At 43.6% G+C, this 23,861-nt stretch overlaps 1 protein-coding gene across 10 annotated transcripts in view; it reads right to left on the bottom strand.

Moving 5' to 3' along the window:
- The window catches only part of FHOD3 (formin homology 2 domain containing 3), a 521,378-nt gene that overhangs the window by 278,399 nt on the left and 219,118 nt on the right, over window positions 1-23,861 (bottom strand). For all 10 annotated transcript variants that reach the window (XM_044934658.2, XM_044934661.2, XM_044934659.2 and 7 more), the window contains 2 exons: window positions 10,956-11,023; window positions 3,670-3,775 (listed from right to left, as the gene is read on the bottom strand). In XM_044934658.2, coding sequence (XP_044790593.2) covers window positions 3,670-3,775; window positions 10,956-11,023 — 174 coding nt within the window. The remainder of the gene's footprint in view (window positions 1-3,669; window positions 3,776-10,955; window positions 11,024-23,861) is intronic.

Genomic DNA, 23,861 nt, shown 5'->3' with positions numbered 1-23,861 from the left:
GAGTGGGTTCTCCAAATGCTCCTGTTTCCTTTGGATCTGGGGGCCTTATATACAGTCACATAGACCAGGACTCCTGAGGAAATTTTGTGAAGGGCATGTTCCCCCACAGCACCGGGACAACTGGTCCACCTTATGGCTTGTGAGCATTTCCAAATGACGTCTGGGCTCGGTTTGGAGGCTCTGGTTAGAGGTCAGTCAGTCCCCTTCTACAGCAGCTCAAGTCCACACCCCCAACCACCTGCCACTGACACTCCACGCCCTGACATTTCTGTCCTCATGGCCCCTGAACCCCAGGGCCCACTGACACAATGCAAACCCTAATCCTGCTCACCCCGCCTTCTGTGGACACCACAGTAGAGGTGCCGGCCCTCACCCTCTGTCGTGCTTCTCCCGAGGGGCCCAGGGAAGCATTTGTTCTCCCCAGGGGACGGTGAATGACCAAACTGGACACCTCTTCCCAGTTTCTCTCTCTTGATGTGCATCCAGCTTCATCATCCTTCACCCAAGGTAATTTGGCTAAAATGAGGTTGGACAAAGAGGCAATTCAAAGGCTGTCCTTGATTGCAAATGTCTGGTGGCTGCTGGCAGTCGATCACAACCTAGAAAAGCCCACATCTTCAAGGTCAGGAAGGGGTGACTCAACACGTGGGCTGGGGAAAATGATAGCTTCCTTATATCAAAGCACAAAAGTCACAGCCTAAGAAATCTGTCCTTTACATTCCTCAGAAGCACACTTTCTTGGCACGGGCTTCAGTCAGATACGTCCAGACATGCTAACATGTGCACCCAGTGCCCTGCTTACCCCAAGTTCTCTGAGACTCAGTGGAAGTGGGGAAGGTGTGCAAAGGCCCCTCAGCTACATGGAAAGCAGGACATCTTGTAGTAACCTGAATGGGAGCGGGCGCTCACTCGTTTCCCAGGTAACAGATGGTGGCTGTCTGGCCTCCAATAAACAGACACCGCTGGAAAATCAAAATCAGAAGGCAAGACCTCGGTGGTGGCAATGGAGACATGGGGTCTCCTCACAGATTAGGCAGGGCTGTTATGTGAGGGTCCTACCTCAGTGGCATTTCCTGCAGGGACAGAGAAGTAGCAGGCAGTTGGCAGGGCTCTCCCCTGGCTGTGCCTGGGAGTTCTGATTCTCAAGCATTGGGTGATGGCTTTTGGTGTCTTTCCAGTGCAGATGAGGATACTATAGATTAACAAGCCACCACAAGCTTAATGATAAGTGTACACTGGGTGGAGAGCCCAGCTGAAGTATTCCAGGTCAACACCATCTTTGATTACCTGCAAGAACCATGGACACAATTCATCATTTGGGACCTTGTGCAGTCACTGAGCTTACACTGCCCCTATATCATAATGCCCTCATTGACAGACAGATGCCTCTCTATCTCCAACCAGGCCACCACTGGACTGCTTACCAGAAGGCTTTCTCAGCTGGGCTGAGTTTTTCCGTCCTCACTCCCTCTATGTGGCAGGCACGAGCAACCTGCAGACACAAAGCCAACCCCTTCTCTCTTGCTGCCTGACTCCCCTTAGAGTCCAGGAAGCCAAGCACCCGCTGTGCCAGCCTCTCTTGCAGCTATAGGTGGTCATGCAACCCAGTTCTAATCCATGGGAGGTCTGTGGGGGGGCTCCTGACAAGAATTTTACCTTCCTGATAAGAGGGGGCTGATCACAGCAGGCCGAGCCACCGCACCCCCTCCAGCCTTGGAGGCAGATGAACAAAGATGCTTATACTGATGATGGCTCTATAAAATGCATACACACGCCTAGGTAAGGCTCAGAGCATAAACATGTAGATGTTATTAGTTCTACAGAGGTATGTGGAGGTCTGTGTATTCATGCCAGCATCCCCTGGGGAAGACTTTCTTTTTAAGTGAAAATGATGTATACTTTAAACATAACAACAACAACAAAAAAACACTGTCAATTTGGACCTGGTATTCAGAATTAGGCAATTTTAGGTATACTTATTTCCAAGTGGTTCAACTTATGAGCATCCACGGTATAAGTAACCTGGAAAATAACACAGAGGAAAAGCTCCTTATTTCTGTGCCGTGCCCTCTTCCAGGTGCTGGGCCAGTGGAGATGGAAATATGAGGATGAGCATCAAGGCCCTTACACGTCTTTTCAGACACAGAAGGACTGCTGCATTTGCAGGACAAAGTCTATGGTTAATTGTCTACACATACCATAAAAGCTTCCATATAAATGATTTAATGACATTGAGGCCAGAAATCATAAAATTCATCCATAAAGCATTTGTACCAACAGCTTGTAGTGAGACACTTCCACACATCCAGGAAAAGATAGAAAGTGGACAGAAGGAGGTGCCTCGCCAGCCTGACAAACACATGGAGCAGAGAAACCGAGGCTGAGGAAGCCTCTCTCGCACACACACCTGGCACTTATCAAAATGAACAGAAATAATTAACACTGACATGACAATACATCCTTAAAATTTTTTTATGACAATACATTGTTAAAATTTCTTTTTAATGAGTGCTCAGTTTTCCCTTTTGCTTCTTCCCTGGTTGCAGTGGCTCTCCAGAAACAGAGAAAACGGGAAAGGATCCAGAGAGTTCCAGGTGCTGGGTCACAAATCAGCACATAAGAAACCTTCTCGGGGTTAAAACACACAGGAAACTGCAGGAGACTGCTTCCCTGTGCGCATCTCATTCAACTCTAACCAAGGACATTTGCTATTAAACCACATTTTGTGCATTTTGCCTTCATCCAGGGAAAAGAAAAGAAGGTCTTTTTCTTCCTTATATGAGCACAGAGTTGTGGAGTTACAGGCATAGGTACAGAAGGGGGAACAGGACCCCAATCAGCCATGATGCACCCCAGTGCCTGGATATGGCCCGTGGTCAACTTCACACGAGAAGAAGTGAATTTTTTAGGCAAGTGCTCAAACTCTTTGAGTCAGCTTTTTCAATTGCAAAATGGAGACAATACTGAACTACATTAAATTTTTTCTCTGCTAAGTTAATACTGTTGATAATAGCTATGTCATATGATCTAACCTAATAATGCCCGCCCTACCTATTCACAGACTTTACGGAAGCAAAGAAAATTATTTACATGAAGGTACACAAGATACTTTAACTCTGAAAAGAGCATTTACTTTATGAACTGGAATAGTAATCAGTGCTTAAAACACCACACATGCACCACTTTGTAAAAAAAAAATGAGATTACAGAGGTAGTTTCCAGCATCCTTCTTTAAAATGCAGATTCTGGGCCCACCCCAGACCTGATGAGGAATGCGTGCTTCTTACAGGTGCTCCCGGGGATAACCAAAGTTGTAGACAGTATTTTTCCCAGGTAATAACTGGCCTTGTTGGTTTTAGGGGGCTTTGTGCTGCAAAGCAGGCCTTTTTCAAGACACATGGTATGTCCCTTTTCTCACTAAGTAAAAGAGAATATAAAGAACCCAGTGTGCAGAACGCTCTTTTCTCAATGACTAGGAAGAGACTTCACGTAAAGTCAGTAAAATGAACTCGGTCTCTAAGTTACAAGAACTGATAAAACCTGGTGAAGGAGTCATCTTCTGCTACAGGACGTCTTCATCACCTTACCTGGTAATCCAAGTCTTTTTAAAAAGCTCTCAGTATTGAAGTTCCTGGAGGGGCTGGGTGCCACCCACCCAGCGTAACTTACCCCTCAGAATGTAGTTCTGATAGTTCTGATCTGCCTCAGCTCCCACCTTGATCAAACACGTCAGACCTTCAGCCACTACAAATTCATGCACCAAATCCTTGTCATCCTGGCAGGAAACAGGGAAAGAAAAAAAAGAGAAAGAGAGAGAGAAACTTCAAATACTGTCCCGGTCCATCGTCCATCCAGGCTGTACAGTGAAAACTACGTACAAGCCTCTGACTCCAGACTGACCTCTGAAGATTGTTCGGCTCTATTCAAATGAAGCATCTTAACTGTTGCCAGAGGAATTTTACAACCAGTCTTCACGTCGTTGTTTGCCAAAGACCAATTATTGCCTTCTGGGCAATCTAATAAAGATAAAGCAAATGAATCCCCTGACTGTCAGGAATATTTATAGTGATCTGGTTTTCATTCTTCAGAAATCACCAGGCTCCAGGCCCCCACAGGTCCCCAGGGACCGGCCACATGAAGCCTGCTGGGTTTCAACACAGGAAACACTGGCCTGCAGTACAGACCATCGTGTGAAGGATTCAAAGCCACTCGTGTGTTTCAAAGGACAATCCCTAAGGAAGGTTACAAGGGTCTTGCAAACAGCATCTGAGAAAGAAAAGGAGCAGTTTCTCCACCTCCCAAGTTGTGCTGCTCACAGGACAAGCAAGGAGGCAGAATACAGAATTCACCGTGTGTCTGGAGCAGCCACACTGTCCCTCAAAAGAGCCACTGCGGTCAGCCTGCAGTCTAATCACAGAAGGCAGGACCTGGAGGGAATCACTGGAGTCATCTAATAGGGTGGTTCTCAAAGACAGTTCTCCGGAGCCACAGGCACCTGAGCGTCAACTGGAAACTGGTTAGAAATGCAAAGTAGCCAGCTCCACCCTGACTTACTGGACAGGAAGCTCCACTGTGGGGCCCAGCAACCAGTGCTTAATAAGCTCTGCAGGGGTTACAGAGGCGCTCAGGGTCTTCTTCTCACCCCTGACTCCCTCACATTAGGATCATCAATGGAGCTTTTAAAAAGGAACAGGAACAGCCCCCTCCCAGATGGGTTTAACCAGAATTTCTGGTGTGGGGTCCAGGTTCTGACATTAAATTCCCAAGGAAATCCATCCTAAAGGGCAACCAGTTCAAGAATCACTCATCTAATCCTGCCTTCCCTTCACAGATGAAGACTCAGGAGTGGCAAAACTTTGGCCAAGATGACCTAACTATGGTCAGCCAGCCCCTTGCCTGGAGTACCAAGTTCGATAGAGCCCTATGAGACAAACTTTTCCACTACTGTTTTGGGAGATTTCCTTGATTGGAACCTGCCTTGTCTCAAATGCAGCTAGGATACATTCATCTTCAATTATAACAACAGAGCAAACATGAAAAACCTCAGTGATGTAAGTAGTAGAAAGTTTAATAGAATAATTAAAGGTTATTATTATAGAAACGGTCAGCAACCACGGTCTATCTCCAGAAAAGAAAAAAGTAATTTAGACACACTGGCATAATTCTCCTGTCTCCATGTTGAAAGCAGCCTCTCATTTTGATTTTATGGCATTTTCCAATTATATGGATGGAGGACTTGAGCAAAGGGGTGTGGGGGTGGGGGAGGAGGTGGTAGGCCAGGCAGATACTCCCTTTGAACCAAAAACACACTCTTAACATTCAGAGGGCACTGGGGGGAGGGGTGAACACTGCCGTGCCCCAACGGTAATGAAAGACAGCTGTGTTAACTCAGACTTGAAGATAATCATGGCTTTGGAAGCAAGAGAAAATGGGACAATATCATGATTTTTGGAAAATCACTTTACACTCGTATGTATGAAGGAAATAAAAATAATTCTCCCTCCATCCATATTCTTTTCCACCAGCATATGTGAAAAGCGAACATTTAGATGAGCTCATGTCTAGTCAGAAAGTTTTTCCAAGCATGTAACAAATGTTTATTACTTTAACTAAAACTAGATTCACACATGACTTCATGGTGAAAAAGTGAGAACAAGCTCTCAAGAAACCACTCAAGCTAATCACTAATATTCATATAGCAGAGAGCTGACTGCCTAGCAAAGGCTCTTGGAAAAAGACACTGGGCAGTGTTTATAAAAATAATCCAGAACCCTAACTAAAATTGATGCACATATGTAGATAATGCACTTAGGAAATTAAAATATACTGATAATAAATGTAGAAAATGTCTTCCAAATTGGCAACATGCAGGATTTTGAACACATACCTTAAAGTATATGGGCATTAATAAATAAATGATTTTTGAAACACTGCTTTCTGACTCCAATGAAATCAACATGTTAACACTAACTAATAAGAGATTATCCTTAAATTTCAGATTAATAGCCACACTTTAACCTGTGATCATTTTTTCTGACACCTGTTAATCAAGGAATATTCAACTCAATCCAAATGACCAATGGTTGTGTTTTTACACCCTCTACACTGGAGTTCCAAAAGGAACCTCCACACATCAAGGAAACCCAAGAGATGAGAGAGATGCAGACACATGGGTGTGGAAGAAGGTGATCTAAACTCCAGACAGCTTGCTGGCTGTGGAATCCACCCAAGACTACTGTGGGATGGAGCTATTTGACGGACAGGTCTGGGGTCTTCCAAACAGGAAGCTCCATGGATGGAGCTCTTTGACGGACAGGTCTGTGGTCTTCCAAACAGGTCTGTGGTCTTCCAAAAGATTAAACTTCTGGGAGCAAATGTCTTCATCCTTGCCTACATAATGCCAACAAAGGCTGTTCAAAAATACGGGTCTGCTGAGTAAAAGGTGGAAACAGTAGCCTTGAGAATTCAGAGAGACAGCACTACAGAACAAGCATGTGAGGGGGTATTAAACCAGATTGCCACGTGCTCAATGTATCTTTTAACTTTTTCACCATGGAAAACTTGAAACATGCAAAAGAAGAGAGAACAATTTAGGGAGCCAGGTGCCAATCAATTCATGTCAATCCTGTCCCATCTATCACCCCACCCTGTCTGCTGCCATATTCACTTGAAGCAAATCCCAGATGTCACATCATTTAATCCATAAATATTCTAATATGTACCTCCAGAGTATAGGAACTCTTTTTAAAATTATGTAATCACCATAAAAAATTATATACTCACCATAAAAATGAATACTTTCTTAATATTATCAAATGTCCAGTTTCAACTGGACAATGACCAATTTCAACTATCTCAAACTTACAGTTGTTGTTTTTTTTTTTGACATTTTGTAGTAGGATCGAAATAAGATCCACATGTGGCGATTAGTTGATACAACTTTAAAATGTCTTTTAAATCATCTCTTTTTTTCCCTTGAAATCTGTGTGCTGAAGAAGCTAGATCATTTGTCCTACAGAGTAACCTGTATTCTGGGTTGTGTTGATTACTTGTGGTGTGGTTTAACACGTGCTTCTGTCTTAGATCATTTGTAAATTGGCTACCACGTAGAGAGGCAGGGTCAGACACACGCAGGGTTGAATCTGTTGGTATGACTGCATCCTCAATGGCAGTGTGAGTTTCCATGAGGAGGTACGTAATAGCTGGTTGTATCTCATTTCCACTGTGTCAGCAGGTCTTGAAGCTCCATGCTGCTTCTGCTAAGTCACTTCAGTTGTGTCCAACTCTGTGTGACCCCATAGACAGCAGCCCACCAGGCTCCGCCATCCCTGGGATTCTCCAGGCAAGAATGCTGGAGTGGGTTGCCATTTCCTTCTCCAATGCATGAAAGTGAAAAGTGAAAGTGAAGTCTTTCAGTTGTGTCCGACTCTTTGCGACCCCATGGACTGCAGCCTACCAGGCTCCTCCGTCCATGGGATTTTCCAAGCAAGAGTACTGGAGTGGGTTGCCATTGCCTTCTCCTTGAAGCTCCATACCTAGATCTATTCATTCATTCAGGGTTGCAAAACTCTGATGTTCTAAGTGATACTCTAAGTATATCACTCCTTCTTACTAAATAGCTAGAATATTCTTATAAGCATACCTTCCCTCAACTACTGTTTGATTATCCTAAAGCTCATATAGGAAAAAGTAAGATAAATGTGTGATTTTAGAATTTTACCCATTTTTCAAAATAAAGAGCTGGTTCTTCCATTGCTAACCAATTCATTGTTATTCTTTAGTATTGTTATGAACTCATCCATGTAGATTACGCTGATGTGCTTCAGTCCACTGTAATTATCATGCTTGTTGATGTTTATATGTCCATCTTCAGCCAGCCAGTGGGAGACCTTCAACATGCTCCCAAGTTCCTCTGGCAATAATCCTAGTCTTATTTGATAGCTTCCTTGCTATCTGTATAATAATATGTTCCAAGTTTATTTTACCCATTTCCTAGGCCAGACTTGAAGTCAGCTATTTCTCCAAGAACTCTGGTTCCTTTCAGTATTTTAAGACCACAATCTCTGTGTTAGTAGTGGTTTTTGCTAATGGGTTGATCACTGCTTCTGGTACTTTTCAATAAACTTAGTGCTCGAAATATGCTTTCTTGCAAGTTTGTTAGGATAATAAACACCATGGGTTCATTTCAATACTTCTAATTAAATTCAGAAATCCAGAGTTTTTTTAACTTAACTGTTTTATCTTTCCATCAACTTTCTTCCAACTTTCTTAGTGTGTACTAAGAACCCTAATCCTTAAGAACTCTAAGAATAACAAAATTAGAAAACACACAAACTGCAGTATCAGAATAGCAATACTAACACTACTATCAGCAAATGATTATTATAAACAGTTGATCTGCATGCGTGCGTGGTTCTTTTTCTTCTCAGAGTATATTCCACCCAGAGTACACAAACTGCAATGTTTCCAAGTTACGTGGAAGAGCTCTTCTCTGTGTGGTTCTGCCACCATCTGGATACTCAGTGAGGTGAACAATGGAAAAGCTGAACAATGGAAACAGCAGGCAGGCTGAAGGGCTATAAGAGTGAGGGTGTGGAGTGTGATGAGTATGGACTTCTGGCAGTAAGAGTCCAGCCCAACTGCTGTCAGGAATTTGAGTTCGAGAGAAGAACATAACAGAGGGTAAAGAAGTTCTGTTTTGTTCAGTTGATAGGAATTTGCTGTATGACCCAGGGAACTCAACCCAGGGCTCTGTAACAAGCTAGAGGGGTGGGAAGACGTGGGAGATAGGAAGGAAGTTAAAGAGGGAGGGGACACATGTATACCTATGGCTGTCATGTTGATGTATGGCAGAGGCCAACACAATATTGTGAAGCAATTTTGCTTCGATTAAAAATAAATAAGTTTAGCGGGGCTGGGGAAAGCTTATTGAAATTGAAAAAAGGAAAAAAGAGGCAGAGAGACACTGATGAATACATGGGAAGTGAAACTTGGGAACAAGTAAATAGCGAAGCATTTACTCAATTAAAAGAGAGGAAAGACTGAAGATAGACACCCTTGAGAAGAGTATTCCAATCGCCTGGCCTGTTCATCTATTGCTTCAGCAGCATCAGCCACTGCATGAGGCCCCAAAGAGCCACGGATAGACTCCAGGGAGCTCACAGGTGACTGGACTCAGACAAGTGAGCTAGAGTATCTCAGGTTCTATTCCAGAGGTAAGCACAGGAACAGAGGTATTTGGAGAGCCCCTGACTGCAGTGAGGGTTCATCTAGAGAATCCCTGGCAGGAGGAGACATGGGGTGCGAAACGGAGAGACACGGGGAGTGGATGTGGGGAGGAACCATCCTGGGATAGACTCAATAGGTCCGGGGCTGAAGGCACAGAAAGGAAAGGGCATGGCTTGTTCCCAGAACACAATCACAGTGAGACGTCACTGCAGCGAAGGACAGGGAGGTGGGCTGCAGAGGCCAGGGCCAGAGGGCCTCAACGTTGTACTGAGAGATTCAGACGTAACCCAGAAGGCTACACAGAACCAGCATGAGAAGGACTTCGTGAGCGCCCTCTGGTGGAAGCTGGAGGATGGACTGGGTCATGGAGGACCAGTGTCCAAAACAGCTGTTACAATTCTCCCAGAAGAAATGGCCTGAACCAAGGCTGACCCCAAACCTCAAGGCACTTCTGAGATGTGTGATCTAAAGGGACAACAGTGACTCGGGGTCACACCTGTAGTGTGGGAAGCTGAGAAATGAGGACTCGTCTCCAAAAGCACGGTCACTGAGAAGGGCTCTGCTCTGGGAAAAAGATGAGGGCGTGAACAGTTGACCAGGTTTTAAAACGGGACAAGAATGTGCAGGCAGGATGGCCTATTGGCCTGCCTTTCTGCCAATCCCCCCGAGACAGGAAACATCCATGAAGGAGACGGCCATTCAGGCTGGAGCTATCACTGACAGAACACTCTTTAAGGGTGTGAAGGAGATGGGAACTAAAGAGAAATGGACTGACTACACCCTAGAGTCTAATATCATGAGAGAGAGAACGATGAACCTATGCAGACACGAGCTCAATGCAAACGCCATCTACTCCACGAAACTCATTCTGCCTTTCCTGACCCTGTCCTGGCACAGCGGCCTCACTCTCTACCCCTGGTTCTCTGTCTCTGTCCCCTGAAGTCTCCTGCGGGTGACAGCTTGGAGTTTGCCTGCACCCCAGTCCCAGCCCTCTTCACTAAGCTCGTGACTTGCCCAGGGGAGAAGCAGAGGGAAAGTCTGGGGCAAAGAATAAGATGGAACCTAACAGAGATGCCAGCACATGCACACAAGGGGGCGTGTCCCTAGCAGCACGGTTTATAACAGCAGAGCCCTGGAGAGGAACGCAACTGTCCACCAACAGACGATGAACGAGACAAACTGCTTCCTTCACACAGTGGACACTCAGAGCTACCCGGGTCATGCCCACACTGACCTCGTTCCCAGGTCATGCCCACACTGACCTCGTTCTCAAAGTAAACTGCATCAGGATACATGCTGCATGATGTCATGCATATACAATTGACACAAACGAATTTCACATATTGTGGGCGAATATGCACCACTAGTATCGAAATGTGCATTTGCATGGTAAACACTGTATCTGACATTCAGTAGAGAAAAGCCCACCGAGAGGTGGCCAGTATTGAGCAGAAGACTTCAATTACATCTGTAGTAGGTATTTTTTTTTTTTAATCTGAAGTTAACATGGAAAAATATTGTGGTTCTGATGATGTTTTCTTTACTTCCTATTGTTTGAAATATTTGATATGGTAAAAATACTCTTAACTGATATTTTGACCAAAATTCACTTTGTACTCTAAAGCGTTTCTCTTTTTGTAATCAGTAAAAAGCATAAATTTGTCTGCATCTAATCCCACAGCAATGCAAAAACAGAACCTGACAGTATTCTTTTTTTTTTTTTTTACCTGAAATATCTGCTTCAGGGAGAAGAGGGCCCTTCTTAAATCTCGTCCAGTGGAGTTGTACAGTTTTTCTGAAATAAAGAACACACCATATAAAATTCATTAAACTGACTCAACAGATGGTAAAAATAGAGACAGGGTGTGAGCAATTACAGAACTTCCGCTGGAAAGGTGAGTAAAACAAATTCATTTCATTCAGGATGCAGCCCCACCTCTAATGGTGCAAAGAACCGTCTAGCCTAGCCGTTTCAAGGAGGCAGGAAGAGGGGATTGTGAGTGTGGGGAAGTGCCCTGATCTGTATACCCTCAGCCTTCACCTCCCTCTTTCCAGAGCTCCATTTCCAGCTGTTTACAAATATAGTGATTCAGTTGGTAAAGAATCTGCCTGCCAATGCAGGAGACCCAGGTTTGATCCCTGGGTCGGGAAGATCCCCTGGAGAAAAAAATGGCAAGCCACTCCAGTATTTTTGCCTAGAAAAATCCCATGGACAGAGGAGCCTGGCAGGCTACAGTTCATGGGGTCCTAAGAGTCAGACGTGAATTAGCAACTAAACCACCACCACAGACTTGATAGTTGACAGCCAAATCTATCAGGAAAATTAACACAGTCAAAACGGAACTCATCCTTCTGTTTCATCTCACAGGCCTGCATCACCATACTCTCCACAGTCGGGCTCAGGAAGCTTCAAACTGCTTTCTTTTCCATGGAATCTGATGCTCACCTCAAGAGAACCAAGAGCAGCATGATATCTCTAAGGACTGACTGGCCCCCACCTGCTGCCAGCCCTTCCAGCAGGGACCTAGCCTTAGCTCTGCCTGTATCTGGACTCTCCCTCATATGAGACGGGTTCGAGGATAACTCCTGGCCTGGAGCAAGGCAGATGCAGGAGCCCCTGTCAGTATTCTGGGGCTCGATACTCAGGTTGAATTCTATAACCAGTGACATGTAACATGTACTAGTTGGGCCAGGCCTCATGCATGAGGAGGGGAGCCTGACCCAGGACCCACCCTCCAGCAGTTACAGTGGGCAGAAGTGGCAGATGGGTATGCCCCAAGTCTTCACTGGTCAGTGGGGCGGTGCCAGAATGTGCTGAAGGCATGGAGAATGCCGGGAGCATCCCCTTCTACTGGTGCACGCAGACTCCCAGGAGCATGGATTCCGCTTGTCCTCCCAGGTGGCTCAGGTGCCCGGGGTTGGGTTCCTAACACTGCATGTCAGAGCGCCCCAATATAAACAATCCAGCGCACATTTACTGAGCACCTGCCAGGCGCTGTTCTAGGTACTGAGGGTACAGTAGTGAAAAATGAACTCAGAGCAAAGACTAAGCAATCCAAGGGCCTGTATTTCAAACTGGTATGTGATTTGGGTGAAAAATGCTCAAACTACTGCACAATTGCACTCATCTCACACGCTAGTAAAGTAATGCTCAAAAATCTCCAAGCCAGGCTTTAGCAATATGTGAACCGTGAACTTCCTGATGTTCAAGCTGGTTTTAGAAAAGGCAGAGGAACCAGAGATCAAATTGCCAACATCCGCTGGATCATGGAAAAAGCAAGAGAGTTCCAGAAAAGCATCTATTTCTGCTTTATTGACTATGCCAAAGCCTTTGACTGTGTGGATCACAATAAACTGTGGAAAATTCTGAAAGAGATGGGAATACCAGACCACCTGATCTGCCTCTTGAGAAATTTGTATGCAGGTCAGGAAGCAACAGTTAGAACTGGACATGGAACAACAGACTGGTTCCAAATAGGAAAAGGAGTTCGTCAAGGCTGTATACTGTCACCCTGTTTATTTAACTTATATGCAGAGTACATCATGAGAAACGCTGGACTGGAAGAAGCACAAGCTGGAATCAAGATTGCCAGGAGAAATATCAATAACCTCAGATATGCGGATGACACCACTCTTATGGCAGAAAATGAAGAGGAACTCAAAAGCCTCTTGATGAAAGTGAAAGTGGAGAGTGAAAAAGTTGGCTTAAAGCTCAACATTCAGAAAATGAAGATCATGGCATCTGCTCCCATCACTTCATGGGAAATAGATGGGGAAACAGTGGAAACAGTGTCAGACATTATTTTTCTGGGCTCCAAAATCACTGCAGATGGTGACTGCAGCCATGAAATTAAAAGATGCTTACTCCTTGGAAGGAAAGTTATGACCAGCCTAGATAGCATATTCAAAAGCAGAGACATTACTTTGCCAACAATGGTTCATCTAGTCAAGGCTATGGTTTTTCCTGTGGTCATGTATGGATGTGAGAGTTGGACTGTGAAGAAGGCTGAGCACTGAAGAATTGATGCTTTTGAACTGTGGTGTTGGAGAAGACTCTTGAGAGTCCCTTGGACTGCAAGGAGATCTAACCAGTCCATTCTGGAGGAGATCAGCCCTGGGATTTCTTTGGAAGGAATGATGCTAAAGCTGAAACTCCAGTACTTTGGCCACCTCATGCAAAGAGTTGACTCATTGGAAAAGACTCTGATGCTGGGAGGGATTGGGGGCAGGAGGAGAAGGGGACGACAGAGGATGAGATGGCTGGATGGCATCACTGACTCGATGGACGTGAGTCTGAGTGAACTCCAGGAGTTGGTGATGGACAGGGAGGCCTGGCGTGCTGCGATTCATGGGGTCGCAAAGAGTCGGACACGACTGAGTGACAGATCTGATCTGATCTGATCTGATACTACCTCTCTAAGTCTTAGATTCCTTATCCACAAAGGGGGAACAGATAATAGTAGATCTAGTAGAAGATGGTTTTGTGTGTTAAATCCAGCACTGAAATGATGCAGTGGAATGCAAAATTACTTAAAATACTTAGAATTATAGATTTCAAAGTAATGTCACCTGCATGGTCGGCAACCTTGGGCTTCAACACCAGCCTACTGGGGGGAGGTGATGGGCAAAGCCATGTTCTCCTCACATGTGAGTGGAAGGGGATGAAATGCACAGATCTAAATGACTTAGCAGAAGTCTGGTTGTGAGAAAGACATGCCCCTTTGCACTGTGGCTCTAAAAGTGCCCCATCTGAGGTGATGGAAGGTTCCCATCTGAGAGAGACTTAAAATGATGGAGCATGGGCCTGGCTAAGCCTCTGAATGGCAACAGCTTCCTCGAAGGGCTTCCTATGGACACCCTGCCCACTTCCCCTCTTCTCACCCATCCTCCAGACCAAGGCCAGAAGGACAGGGTGAAAACCATCACCTGAAAACATCCCTGCCCCCATTCAAACCCTTCAGTGGCTGCCCACGGCAGTAACAAACCCCAAATCCTTTCCGTGGTCTGCCAATCCTTGGTCACAGAGATCTGCCGCCCCAGCCCCCAACCACATACCAACTCATCGTGCAGCAGACACCTGTTCTCTCAGCTCCTGAGGCAGGCCAGTCTCCTCCAGACTCACAACTTACACACACAGCTTAAGGAGCAGAGGCAGGATCCTGTGGGGTCTGACCCAGGGCCTCCTAGTGTTTGCCCATTATGCAGTTCTGCTCCTGTAAATACAATATGCAACCCCCAGTCGCTTGATAATTATGCAGTGTTTCGATTGAGAGAGAATCACTCCTTGTCTTCCTGAACACAAGAAGCCGGGAAGCCTCCAGAGAAATCAACCATCCCCAAACTAAACATCTAATTCATCACAGACCCTAAAAAATGAGGCCCAATGACTCACAAGTCGACCTCTAAAGCATTAATATATGTGTGGCCCCAAAAGACATAAGAAATAGAGATGGCGGAGTACAAGGATGTGCGCTCATCTCCTGCAAAAACTCCAAAATTACAACTTGCTGCTGAACAACTGTCAACAGGAGAATGTTGTATCTTACTAAAAAAAGATACCCCACGCTCAAGGGCAAAGGAGAAGCCCCAGCAAGATGGTAGGAGGGGCAAAATCACGTTTACAATCAAACCCCATAACCACCAGAGATGCTCAGAGGACTCAAACAAACCTAGTGCACACAAGGACCCAGAGACCCCACAGAGACTGAGCCAGAACTGTGTTGGAGTGTCTCCTCGGGGTCAGCAGTGGTCTGCCACAGGGGCAAGGACGCTGGGTGCAGCAGACCTGGGTATTGCATGAGCCCTCTTGGAGGAGGTCCCATTAACCCCACCATAGAGCCACCAGAACTTACACAGGACTGGGGAAACAGACTCCTGGAGGGCACAAACAAACAAACAACCTTGTGTGCACCAGAACCCAGGAGAAAGGAGCGGTGATCCCACAGAGACTGACCCAGACTTGCTGTGAGTGTCCAGGAGTGTCCGGTGGAGGCGTGGGTCAGTGGTGGCCTGCAGGGCCGGTGACACTGACTGCAGCACCGCGTGCACCTGGCCTTTTGAAGGAGGTCGCCATCATCTTCACTACCTCCACCATAGTTTGGTCTCAGGCCAAACAACAAACAGGGAACACAGCCCCGCCCATCAACAGAAAATTAGATTAAAGACTTACTGAGCATGCCCCCCCCCCATCAGAACAAGACCCAGTGTCCCCCTGAGTCAGTCTCTCCCATCAGGAAGCTTCCATAAGCCTCTTATCCTTCTCCTTCAGAGGGCAGACCGAATGAAAACCACAATCACAGAAAACTAAACAAACTGATCACATGGACCACAGCCTTGTCTAACTCAATGAAACTATGAGCCATGCCATGTAGGGCCATCCAAGATAGATGAGTTATGGTGGAGAGTTCTGACAAAACGTGGTCCACTGGAGAAGGGAATGGCAAGCCACTTCAGTATTCTTGCCTTGAAAACCCCATGAACAGTATGACAAGGCAAAAAGACAGGACACTAAAAGAGGAACTCCCCAGGTGGGCAGGTGCCCAATATGCTACTGGAGATCAGTGGACTACTAACTCCTGAAAGAATGAAGAGACAGAGTCAAGGCAAAAACAACACCTAGTTGTGGATGTGACTGGTGATGGAAGTAAAGTCCAATGCTATGAAGAGCAATATTGCATAGGAACCTGGAATGTTAGGTCCATGAATCAAGGTAAATTGGAAGTGATCAAACAGGAGATGGCAAGGGTGAACATCAACATTTTAGGAATCAGTGAACTAAAATGGACTGGAATGGGTGAATTTAACTCAGATGATCATTATATCTACTACTGTGGGCAAGAATCCCTTAGAAGAAATGGAGTAGCCATCATGGTCAACAAAAGAGTTGGAAATGCAGTACTTGGATGCAATCTCAAAAATGACACAATGATCTCTGTTCATTTCCAAGGCAAACCATTCAATATCACAGTAATCGAAGTCTATGCCCCAACCAGTAATGCTGAAGAAACTGAACTTGAATGGTTTTATGAAAATCTACAAGACCTTCTACAACTAACACCCAAAAAAGGTGTCCTTTTCATTATAGGGGACTGGGATGCAAAACTAGGAAGTCAAGAGACATCTGGAGTAACAGGCAAATTTGGCCTTGGAGTACAAAATGAAGCAGGTCAAAGGCTAACATAGCTTTGCCAAGAGAATGCACTAGTCACAGCAAACACCCTCTTCCAACAACACAAGCGAAGACTCTATACATGGACATCACCAGATGGTCAACACCAAAATCACATTGATTATATTCTTTGCAGCCAAGGATGCAGAAGCTCTATACAGTCAGCAAAAATAAGACTGGGAGCTGTTGCTCAGATCATAAACTCCTTATTGCCAAATTCAAACTTAAATTGAAGAAAGTAGGGAAAACCACTAGACCATTCAGGTATGACCCAAATCAAATCCCTTATGATTATACAGTGGAAGTAACAAATAGATTCAAGAGATTAGATATGACACACAGAATGCCTGAAGAACTATGGACAGAGGTTCGTGACACAGTACAGGAGGCAGTGATCAAGATCATTCCCAAGAAAAAGAAATGCAAAAAGGCAAAATGGTTGTCTGAGGATGCCATACAAATAGCTGAGAAAGAAGTGAAAGCAAAGGAGAAAAGAAAAATATACCAATTTGAATGCAGAGTTCCAAAGAATAGCACGGAGACATAAGAAAGCCTTCCTCAGTGATCAATGCAAAGAAATAGAGGAAAACAATAGAAGGGGAAAGACCAGAGGTTTCTTTAAGAAAAATAGAGATACCAAAAGAACATTTCATGCAAAGATGGGCACAATAAAGGACAGAAATGGTATGGACCTAACAGAAGCAGAAGATATTAAGAAGAGGTGGCAAGAATACACAGAAGAACTATAAAAAAGAGATCTTCATGACCCAGATAACCATGATGGTGTGATCACTCATCTAAAGCCAGACATCCTGGAATGCAAAGTCAAGTGGGCCTTAGGAAGCATCACTACGAAGAAAGCTAGTGGAGGTGATGGAATTCCAGTAGAGCTTTTTCAAATTCTAAAAGATTATGCTATGAAAGTGCTGCACTCAATATGTCAGCATATTTGGAAAAGTCAGCAGTGGCCACAGGACTGGAAAAGGTCAGTTTTCATTCCAATCCCAAAGAAAGGCAATGCCAAAGAATGTTCAAACTACCGCACAATTGCACTCATCTCACATGCTAGTAAAGTAATGCTCAAAATTCTCCAAGCCAGGCTTCAGCAGTACCTGAACTGTGAACTTCCAGATGTTCAAGCTGGATTTAGACAAGGCAGAAGAACCAGAGATAAAATTGCCAATATCTATTGGATCATTGAAAAAGCAAGAGAGTTCCAGAAAAACATCTACTTCTGCTTTATTGACTGTGCCAAAGCCTTTGACTGTGTGGATCACAACAAACTATGGAAAATTCTTAAAGATATGGGAATACCAGACCACCTGACCTGCCTCCTGAGAAATCTCTATGCTGGTCAAGAAGCAACAGTTAGAACCAGACATGGAACAACAGATTGGTTCCAAATAGGAAAAGGAATACGTCAAGGCTGTATACTATCATCCTGCTTATTTAACTTCTATGCAGAGTACATCATGGGAAATGCAGGGCTGGATGAAGCACAAGCTGGAATCAAGATTGCTGGGACAAATATCAATAACCTCAGATATGCAGATGACACCACCCTTATGGCAAAAAGCGAAGAACAAAAGAGCCTCTTGATGAAAGTGAAAGAGGAGAGTGAAAAAGTTGGCTTAAAACTCAACATTCAGAAAACTAAGATCATGGCATCTGGTCCCACTGTTTCATGGCAAATAGATGGGGAAACAATGGAAACAGTGACAGACTTTATTCTTGAGGGCTCCAAAATCACTGCCAATGGTGACTGTAGCCATGAAATTAAAGACGCATGCTCCTTGGAAGAAAAGCTATGACAACCTAGACAGCATATTAAAAAGCAGAGACATTACTGTGTCAACAAAGGTCTGTCTAGTCAAAGCTATGGTTTTTCCAGTAGTCATGTATGGATGTGAGAGTTGGGACTATAAAGAAAGCTGAACGCCAAAGAATTGATGCTTTTGAACTGTAGTATTGGAGCAGACTCTTGTGAGTCCCTTGGACTGCAAGGAGATCAAACCAGTCAATCCTAAAGGAAATCAGTCATGAATATTGATTGGAAGGACTGATGCTGAAACTGAAACTCCAATACTTTGGCCACCTGATACGAAGAACTGACTCATTTGAAAAGACCCTAATGCTGGGAAAGATTGAAGGCAGGAGGAGAAGGGGATGACAGAGGATGAGATGGTTGGATAGCATCACCAACTTGATGGAGATGAGTTTGAGTAAGCTCCAGGAGTTGGTGGTGGACCGGGAAGCCTAGCATGCTATGGTCCATGGGGTCGCAAAGAGTTGGGCACAACTGACCAACTGAACTGAAGTAAATAAATAGAGTGAATTGCATCCCCCTTGTAGTAGAAGCCAGGTCCCTGGGAGATCATTCTTCCTCCAGTTTCTACAGCTAACATATCAGAACCTGAAATCTCAGAGGGACAGACTTTGTTTTTAGCCAATACCACTTCTAATAAGAATAAAGTTCTCAAATGCAAGCATGGGGCTAATATATCTGGAAGAACAAGAGAAGATTTCTCTTGTCCAGGAAGGGCATCAGTAGAGGAGAGATTCAATTCCAGGTACCTCTTTACAACATAATAAGGCTTGCATTAGACTTTCTTGCTTATGTAACACCAAACGACGGGCAGAAACATGTCTTCATAGATTAACAATATCCCAGTTAGACTCTCTTTTAGTTACCAGTGATCTATCGCGGCTTCCAATTCACGTGAATAAAGATTATGGTTTGCTGTGTTCTGGCTGCTAAGATTTTAGCACTTGGTGCTATAATCAAAATAATCAGTTTTAAAAATGAAGATTAAGTAGTTTTGTGAACTATAGTTGATTTACAATGTTATGTTACCTGTATAGAAAAGTGATTCTGTTTTATATATTTTTTGTTCATATTCTTTTCCATTATGTTTTATTACAGGATATTAAATATAGTTCCCTGTGCTATTTAACAGGACCTCATTGTTTATCCATTCTATATGTAACACTTTGCATCTGCTAGTACCTAACTCCCAATCCAAACCTCCCATGCCATCCCTCTCCCTTGGCAACCACAAGTCTGTTCTCCGTGTCTGTGAATCTGTTTCAGAGATAAGTTCGTATCGTATTTTAGACTCCGCATATAAGTGATAATCATATGGTATTTGTCTTTCTCTTTCTGACTTACTTTGCTTAGTATGATAATCTCTAGGTCCATCCATGTTAGTGCAAATGGCATTATTTCATTGTTTCTTTATGGCTGAGTAACATTTCACTGAATATATGTACCACATCTTTATCTATTCATCTGTCGATGGTTGTTTCCATGTCTTGGCTACTATAAATGGTCTTGCTATAAATGATAAAGGGTGCGTGTATCTTTTTGATTGTAGCTTTGTCTAGATATATGCCCAGAAGTAGGACTGCTGGATCTGGCAACTATTTTTAGTTTTTTGAGGAAAGTCCATACTGTTCTCCATAGTGGCCGCACCAATTTACATTCCCACCAACAGAGTAGGAGGGTTCAAATATGGACTAAGTATTAATAGATTAAAAAAAAATTCAGTTGAGAATTACAATATTTTGTTGAGGATTTTTACATTCATATTCATGAGGAGCATTAATCTACAGTTTTCATTTCTTGTGATGTTGTTGACATTGAGGTGATGCCAACCTCGTGAGCTGGGAGTGTTCTCTCGTCTTCAAGAATAAGTTTGTGCAGACTTGGTGCTACTGATTCTTTAAATGTTTGGCAGAATTCTCCAATGAAGCTACCTGCACCTGGAGTTCCCTTTAATAAAAGGTTTTAAGCTATGGATTATTCAATATTATTCAACAACATAAAGCTGTTCCCGTGATACTCCTTTATCCTTTTACTGACTACTGCAGCCTCTCTTTTATCCCTGATACGGGTGATCTGTCTTTTCTCTTTCATGCTTGGTCAGTCAGGCTATAAGAATATAGATTTTATTGATCTTTTCAAAGAATCAGCTTTTAATTTCATTCCATTTTTCATTGCTTTTCTGATTTCTATTTTATTGATTACTTTTGGCTTAATTTGCTCTTTTGCTCTAGTTTTTTATGGTGAAAACTTCAATGATTTGAGGACTTTCTTCTTATTGAATCTAAGTATTTAAGGCTATAAATTTCTAAGCACTACTTCAGCAGTATTCTGAAAATTTACATATAATGTTTTTCTTTTCTTTCCATTTAAAATTTTATGGTTGTGAACATTTCATTCATTTCAAAAGGGGATAACTTAAACCTGTGGAGTTTTTTGTTGTTGATGTTAATCTCTGGTTTATTTAGGAGCTATGCTACTGCTTAGCTTCCAACCATTTGAGGATTTTCCAGATATGTATCTGTTATCAATTTCTAGTTGAATATCTTTATGGTGAAAACACATACTTTGTTATGATATCAAATATTTATAATTTATTAAGGTTTATTTTGTGACCCAGAATATGGTTTATCCTGATGACTGTCTCATGGACACATGAAAAGAATGTATATTCTGCTGTTATTGGCTGAACCATTCCATAAATATTCACTAGGTCGAGTTGAATGATAGTACTATTCAGGTCTTCTTTTAATCAATTTTCTGTCTATCTATTCTATATTTTACTGTGAGAGGAGTATTTAAATCTTTATTATACTGGATTTTTCTATTTATTCTTTCAGCTTTACGAGCCTCTGCTTTAGGTCCTCTGAAGTTCAACTGTTGAGTATACTCACAATTAGAAAGGGTATGGATTTTAGGTTAATAGACCATCTATCACCATGTAATCCATCACTCAGGTGGCACAGTGGTAAAGAACATGCCTGCCAATGCAGGAGATGCAAGAGACACAAGTTTGATCCCTGGGTCAGGAAGATCCCCTGGAGGAGGAAATGGCAACCCACTTCAGTATTCTTGCCTAGGAAATCCCATGGACAGAGGAGCCTGGTGGGCTACAGTCCATGGGGTCACGAAGAGTCAGACATGATTGAGCTACTGAGCACACAAGTACACAGGCACCATGTAATGTTTCTCTTCCTCCCTGGAAATATTCCTTTTTAAAGTCTATTTTTCTAATACGTAAATGATTAGTGTTTGGTTCGTGTTTGCATGGTCTATCTTTTCTCCATCCTTTTATTTCTACCTTGTCTATGTAGAGTTTCTTGTCAACACTTGAAACTTGTTTTTATCCAATCTATCTTTTAATTGGTATGCATTCTCTGTGTTTTTAACCTCCAGGACATCACAAATAACTTCTCTGTGACACTGGGACAGAAGACCTCAGGGAGGCCTCAGCCTTTGATGAGAAACATCCTGAACAAATGCCAAACATATCCTTGAGTGGTGCCAGAAATCTCTCCCTTTTTTTTTTTTTTTTTTTTTTTTGCCAGTTGTCTTAATTAAAACAAACAGTAATTTCTGTTCAAGGAGTAAGCAATTTTCATTCCAATTGTCTCCAACTTTTTAAAAACTAGTTATACATTTTATTTAAACAATTATCTATTCCACTTCCTAGGTGGCTCACTGGTAAAGAATCTGCCTGCTGACAGGAGACGTGGGTTCGATCCCTGGGTTGGGAAAATCCCTTGGAGTAGGAAATGGCAACCTGCTCCAGTAGTTTTGCCTGGAAAAGTCCATGGACAGAGGAGGCTGGTGGGCTACAGTCTGTGGGGTCACAAGGAGTCCAACACGACTAGGCACAAACATTTCAAACAAAGCTGAAAAAAATAGTATGGTTTCCAAATAATAATTCTGTCTTTTATGTGAGAAAATTATCAAACAGACTTCTGAAAGCAAGTTGTAAATATTTGTTTTTTAAAATCAAAGCTCAAAAGAGTAATAACTTTATTTATATTACATATTTTGGCTGAAATATCCGTTGAAATACTTCATTTTTTAATTCCATAAGCTATAAAGCCCTAGATGAGGTGTACCTCAGAAATCCTTCCACTCGGTGTCTGTTAAATTGTAGCTTTCTCTTTTAATTTTTAAATCTTTCATAAAAGTGATAGGCAGCAAAGTTTCAAATTTATGGCCAAAGATACTCTCTCCCAAAGTACTGCAAACCTTTCCTTGTTCTATGTAATAAACATGTTAATAAATGTCATGAGTTGGCCCCCATATCAAATGAGAACAACACTGGAATCGCCACTCTTGTGGTTGAGATTTAAATGACCAAATACTCATTCAAAGGAATATTACTCTAGAGTACTGATTTTTTTTTTTGAAAAGGCAATTGATATTACCTCTCTAGAAAGAACCAACGTTGTGGTATAAAATAAAACCACAGTGCTTAACTGAAACTCAAAACTGCCATCTATCTTAAAAAATGCATGGTACGGAACAGCCCCTCTGCCCTACCTGATTGTTCTGTTGATGAACGTATATTTTAGGAGACACCACTGCTTACCTAGAGGTGAGGAAGGATCAGGGACCAAGGATGTTCATAAATGTCAATTTGTCGTTTGATGAAGAGGGACAATTCCTGTGGTAGAAGAGGAGCCAGCAGACGTTTTCCCACGTCAGACATCATACCCAAACCAAAGACTGCTGACAGCCCTTTGATGGGCTCGAGAGGCCTACACAGGCCAAAGGAGAAGCAGTCCTTCTCCCCAGTCCAGGTCCTGGCTTCCTTGATGCTGGGCTAGCCAGGCCACGGGTGGTGTGCTTTGGAGCTTTCAATGCTGGGGGACACTCTGAGTTCAAGGAACTGGGTGTTCCTTTTATGTTGTATCCACGCCTCACCATACACAAAGTCAGACTCACCACGGCTGTGCTGGCCTCCTCTTCAGCTTAGACTAGAGGGTAAAGGGCTCACCCAGGAGCAGAGGATGGCCTTCCAGCTTCCCAAGGGTGTGCCTGATGTCTCTCTTGGATGCAGGCCTACTGAACATTAAGAAGTCCTACTTCTAGCCTGTGTATTCAGGTGTGATGATCAGTCTTGGGTTACATGGTAAAGCAAAGCTTCCTCAGGGAGGATGACTGATAATTTTGGTGCATCCCCAGTCTGCCATCAATGTCTGCAGGCTCTGCTCTACATAGGTCTCACATGCATGTCTCTGGGTTTGTGTACGTGGGTGCAGATGCACCCTTGGCTTCAGCTTGTGGATGATGGAGCAGAGCTTAGAAGTCCTCTGACCCTCCACCTATACCTCACACACTGTGTAGTGCTCATGGATCCCAAGTTCCAAGGGAGGGAATTCCATGTGTGCACACTGCCTGAGTATCAGGTGATGCCAAAGAAAAAGAGACCCCAAATGCTGAGCACAGGGAGGGACGGTGGAGCCCACCTGAATCCAGCAAGAGGGGAGCCTCACAGCCTCTACCTGCATGTGAACTTCACATGTCTCCCAGGAGCTCAAAGGTGCTCCCTACTCCTCCTTGTCCACCTGGGTTGTGAACAGAGGCCAGTGAGAGTGGTGTAACCCCTCCCAGGTGGTGGGGGCTATAAGGAAAAAGATGGTTCTTGCCACTGGAACTCAGTTT

Source organism: Bubalus bubalis, chromosome 22 (genome assembly GCF_019923935.1).
Source record: "Bubalus bubalis isolate 160015118507 breed Murrah chromosome 22, NDDB_SH_1, whole genome shotgun sequence".
In the NCBI taxonomy this organism is placed as follows: domain Eukaryota; kingdom Metazoa; phylum Chordata; class Mammalia; order Artiodactyla; family Bovidae; genus Bubalus; species Bubalus bubalis.
This window is presented reverse-complemented; position numbering and strand designations above follow the sequence as displayed.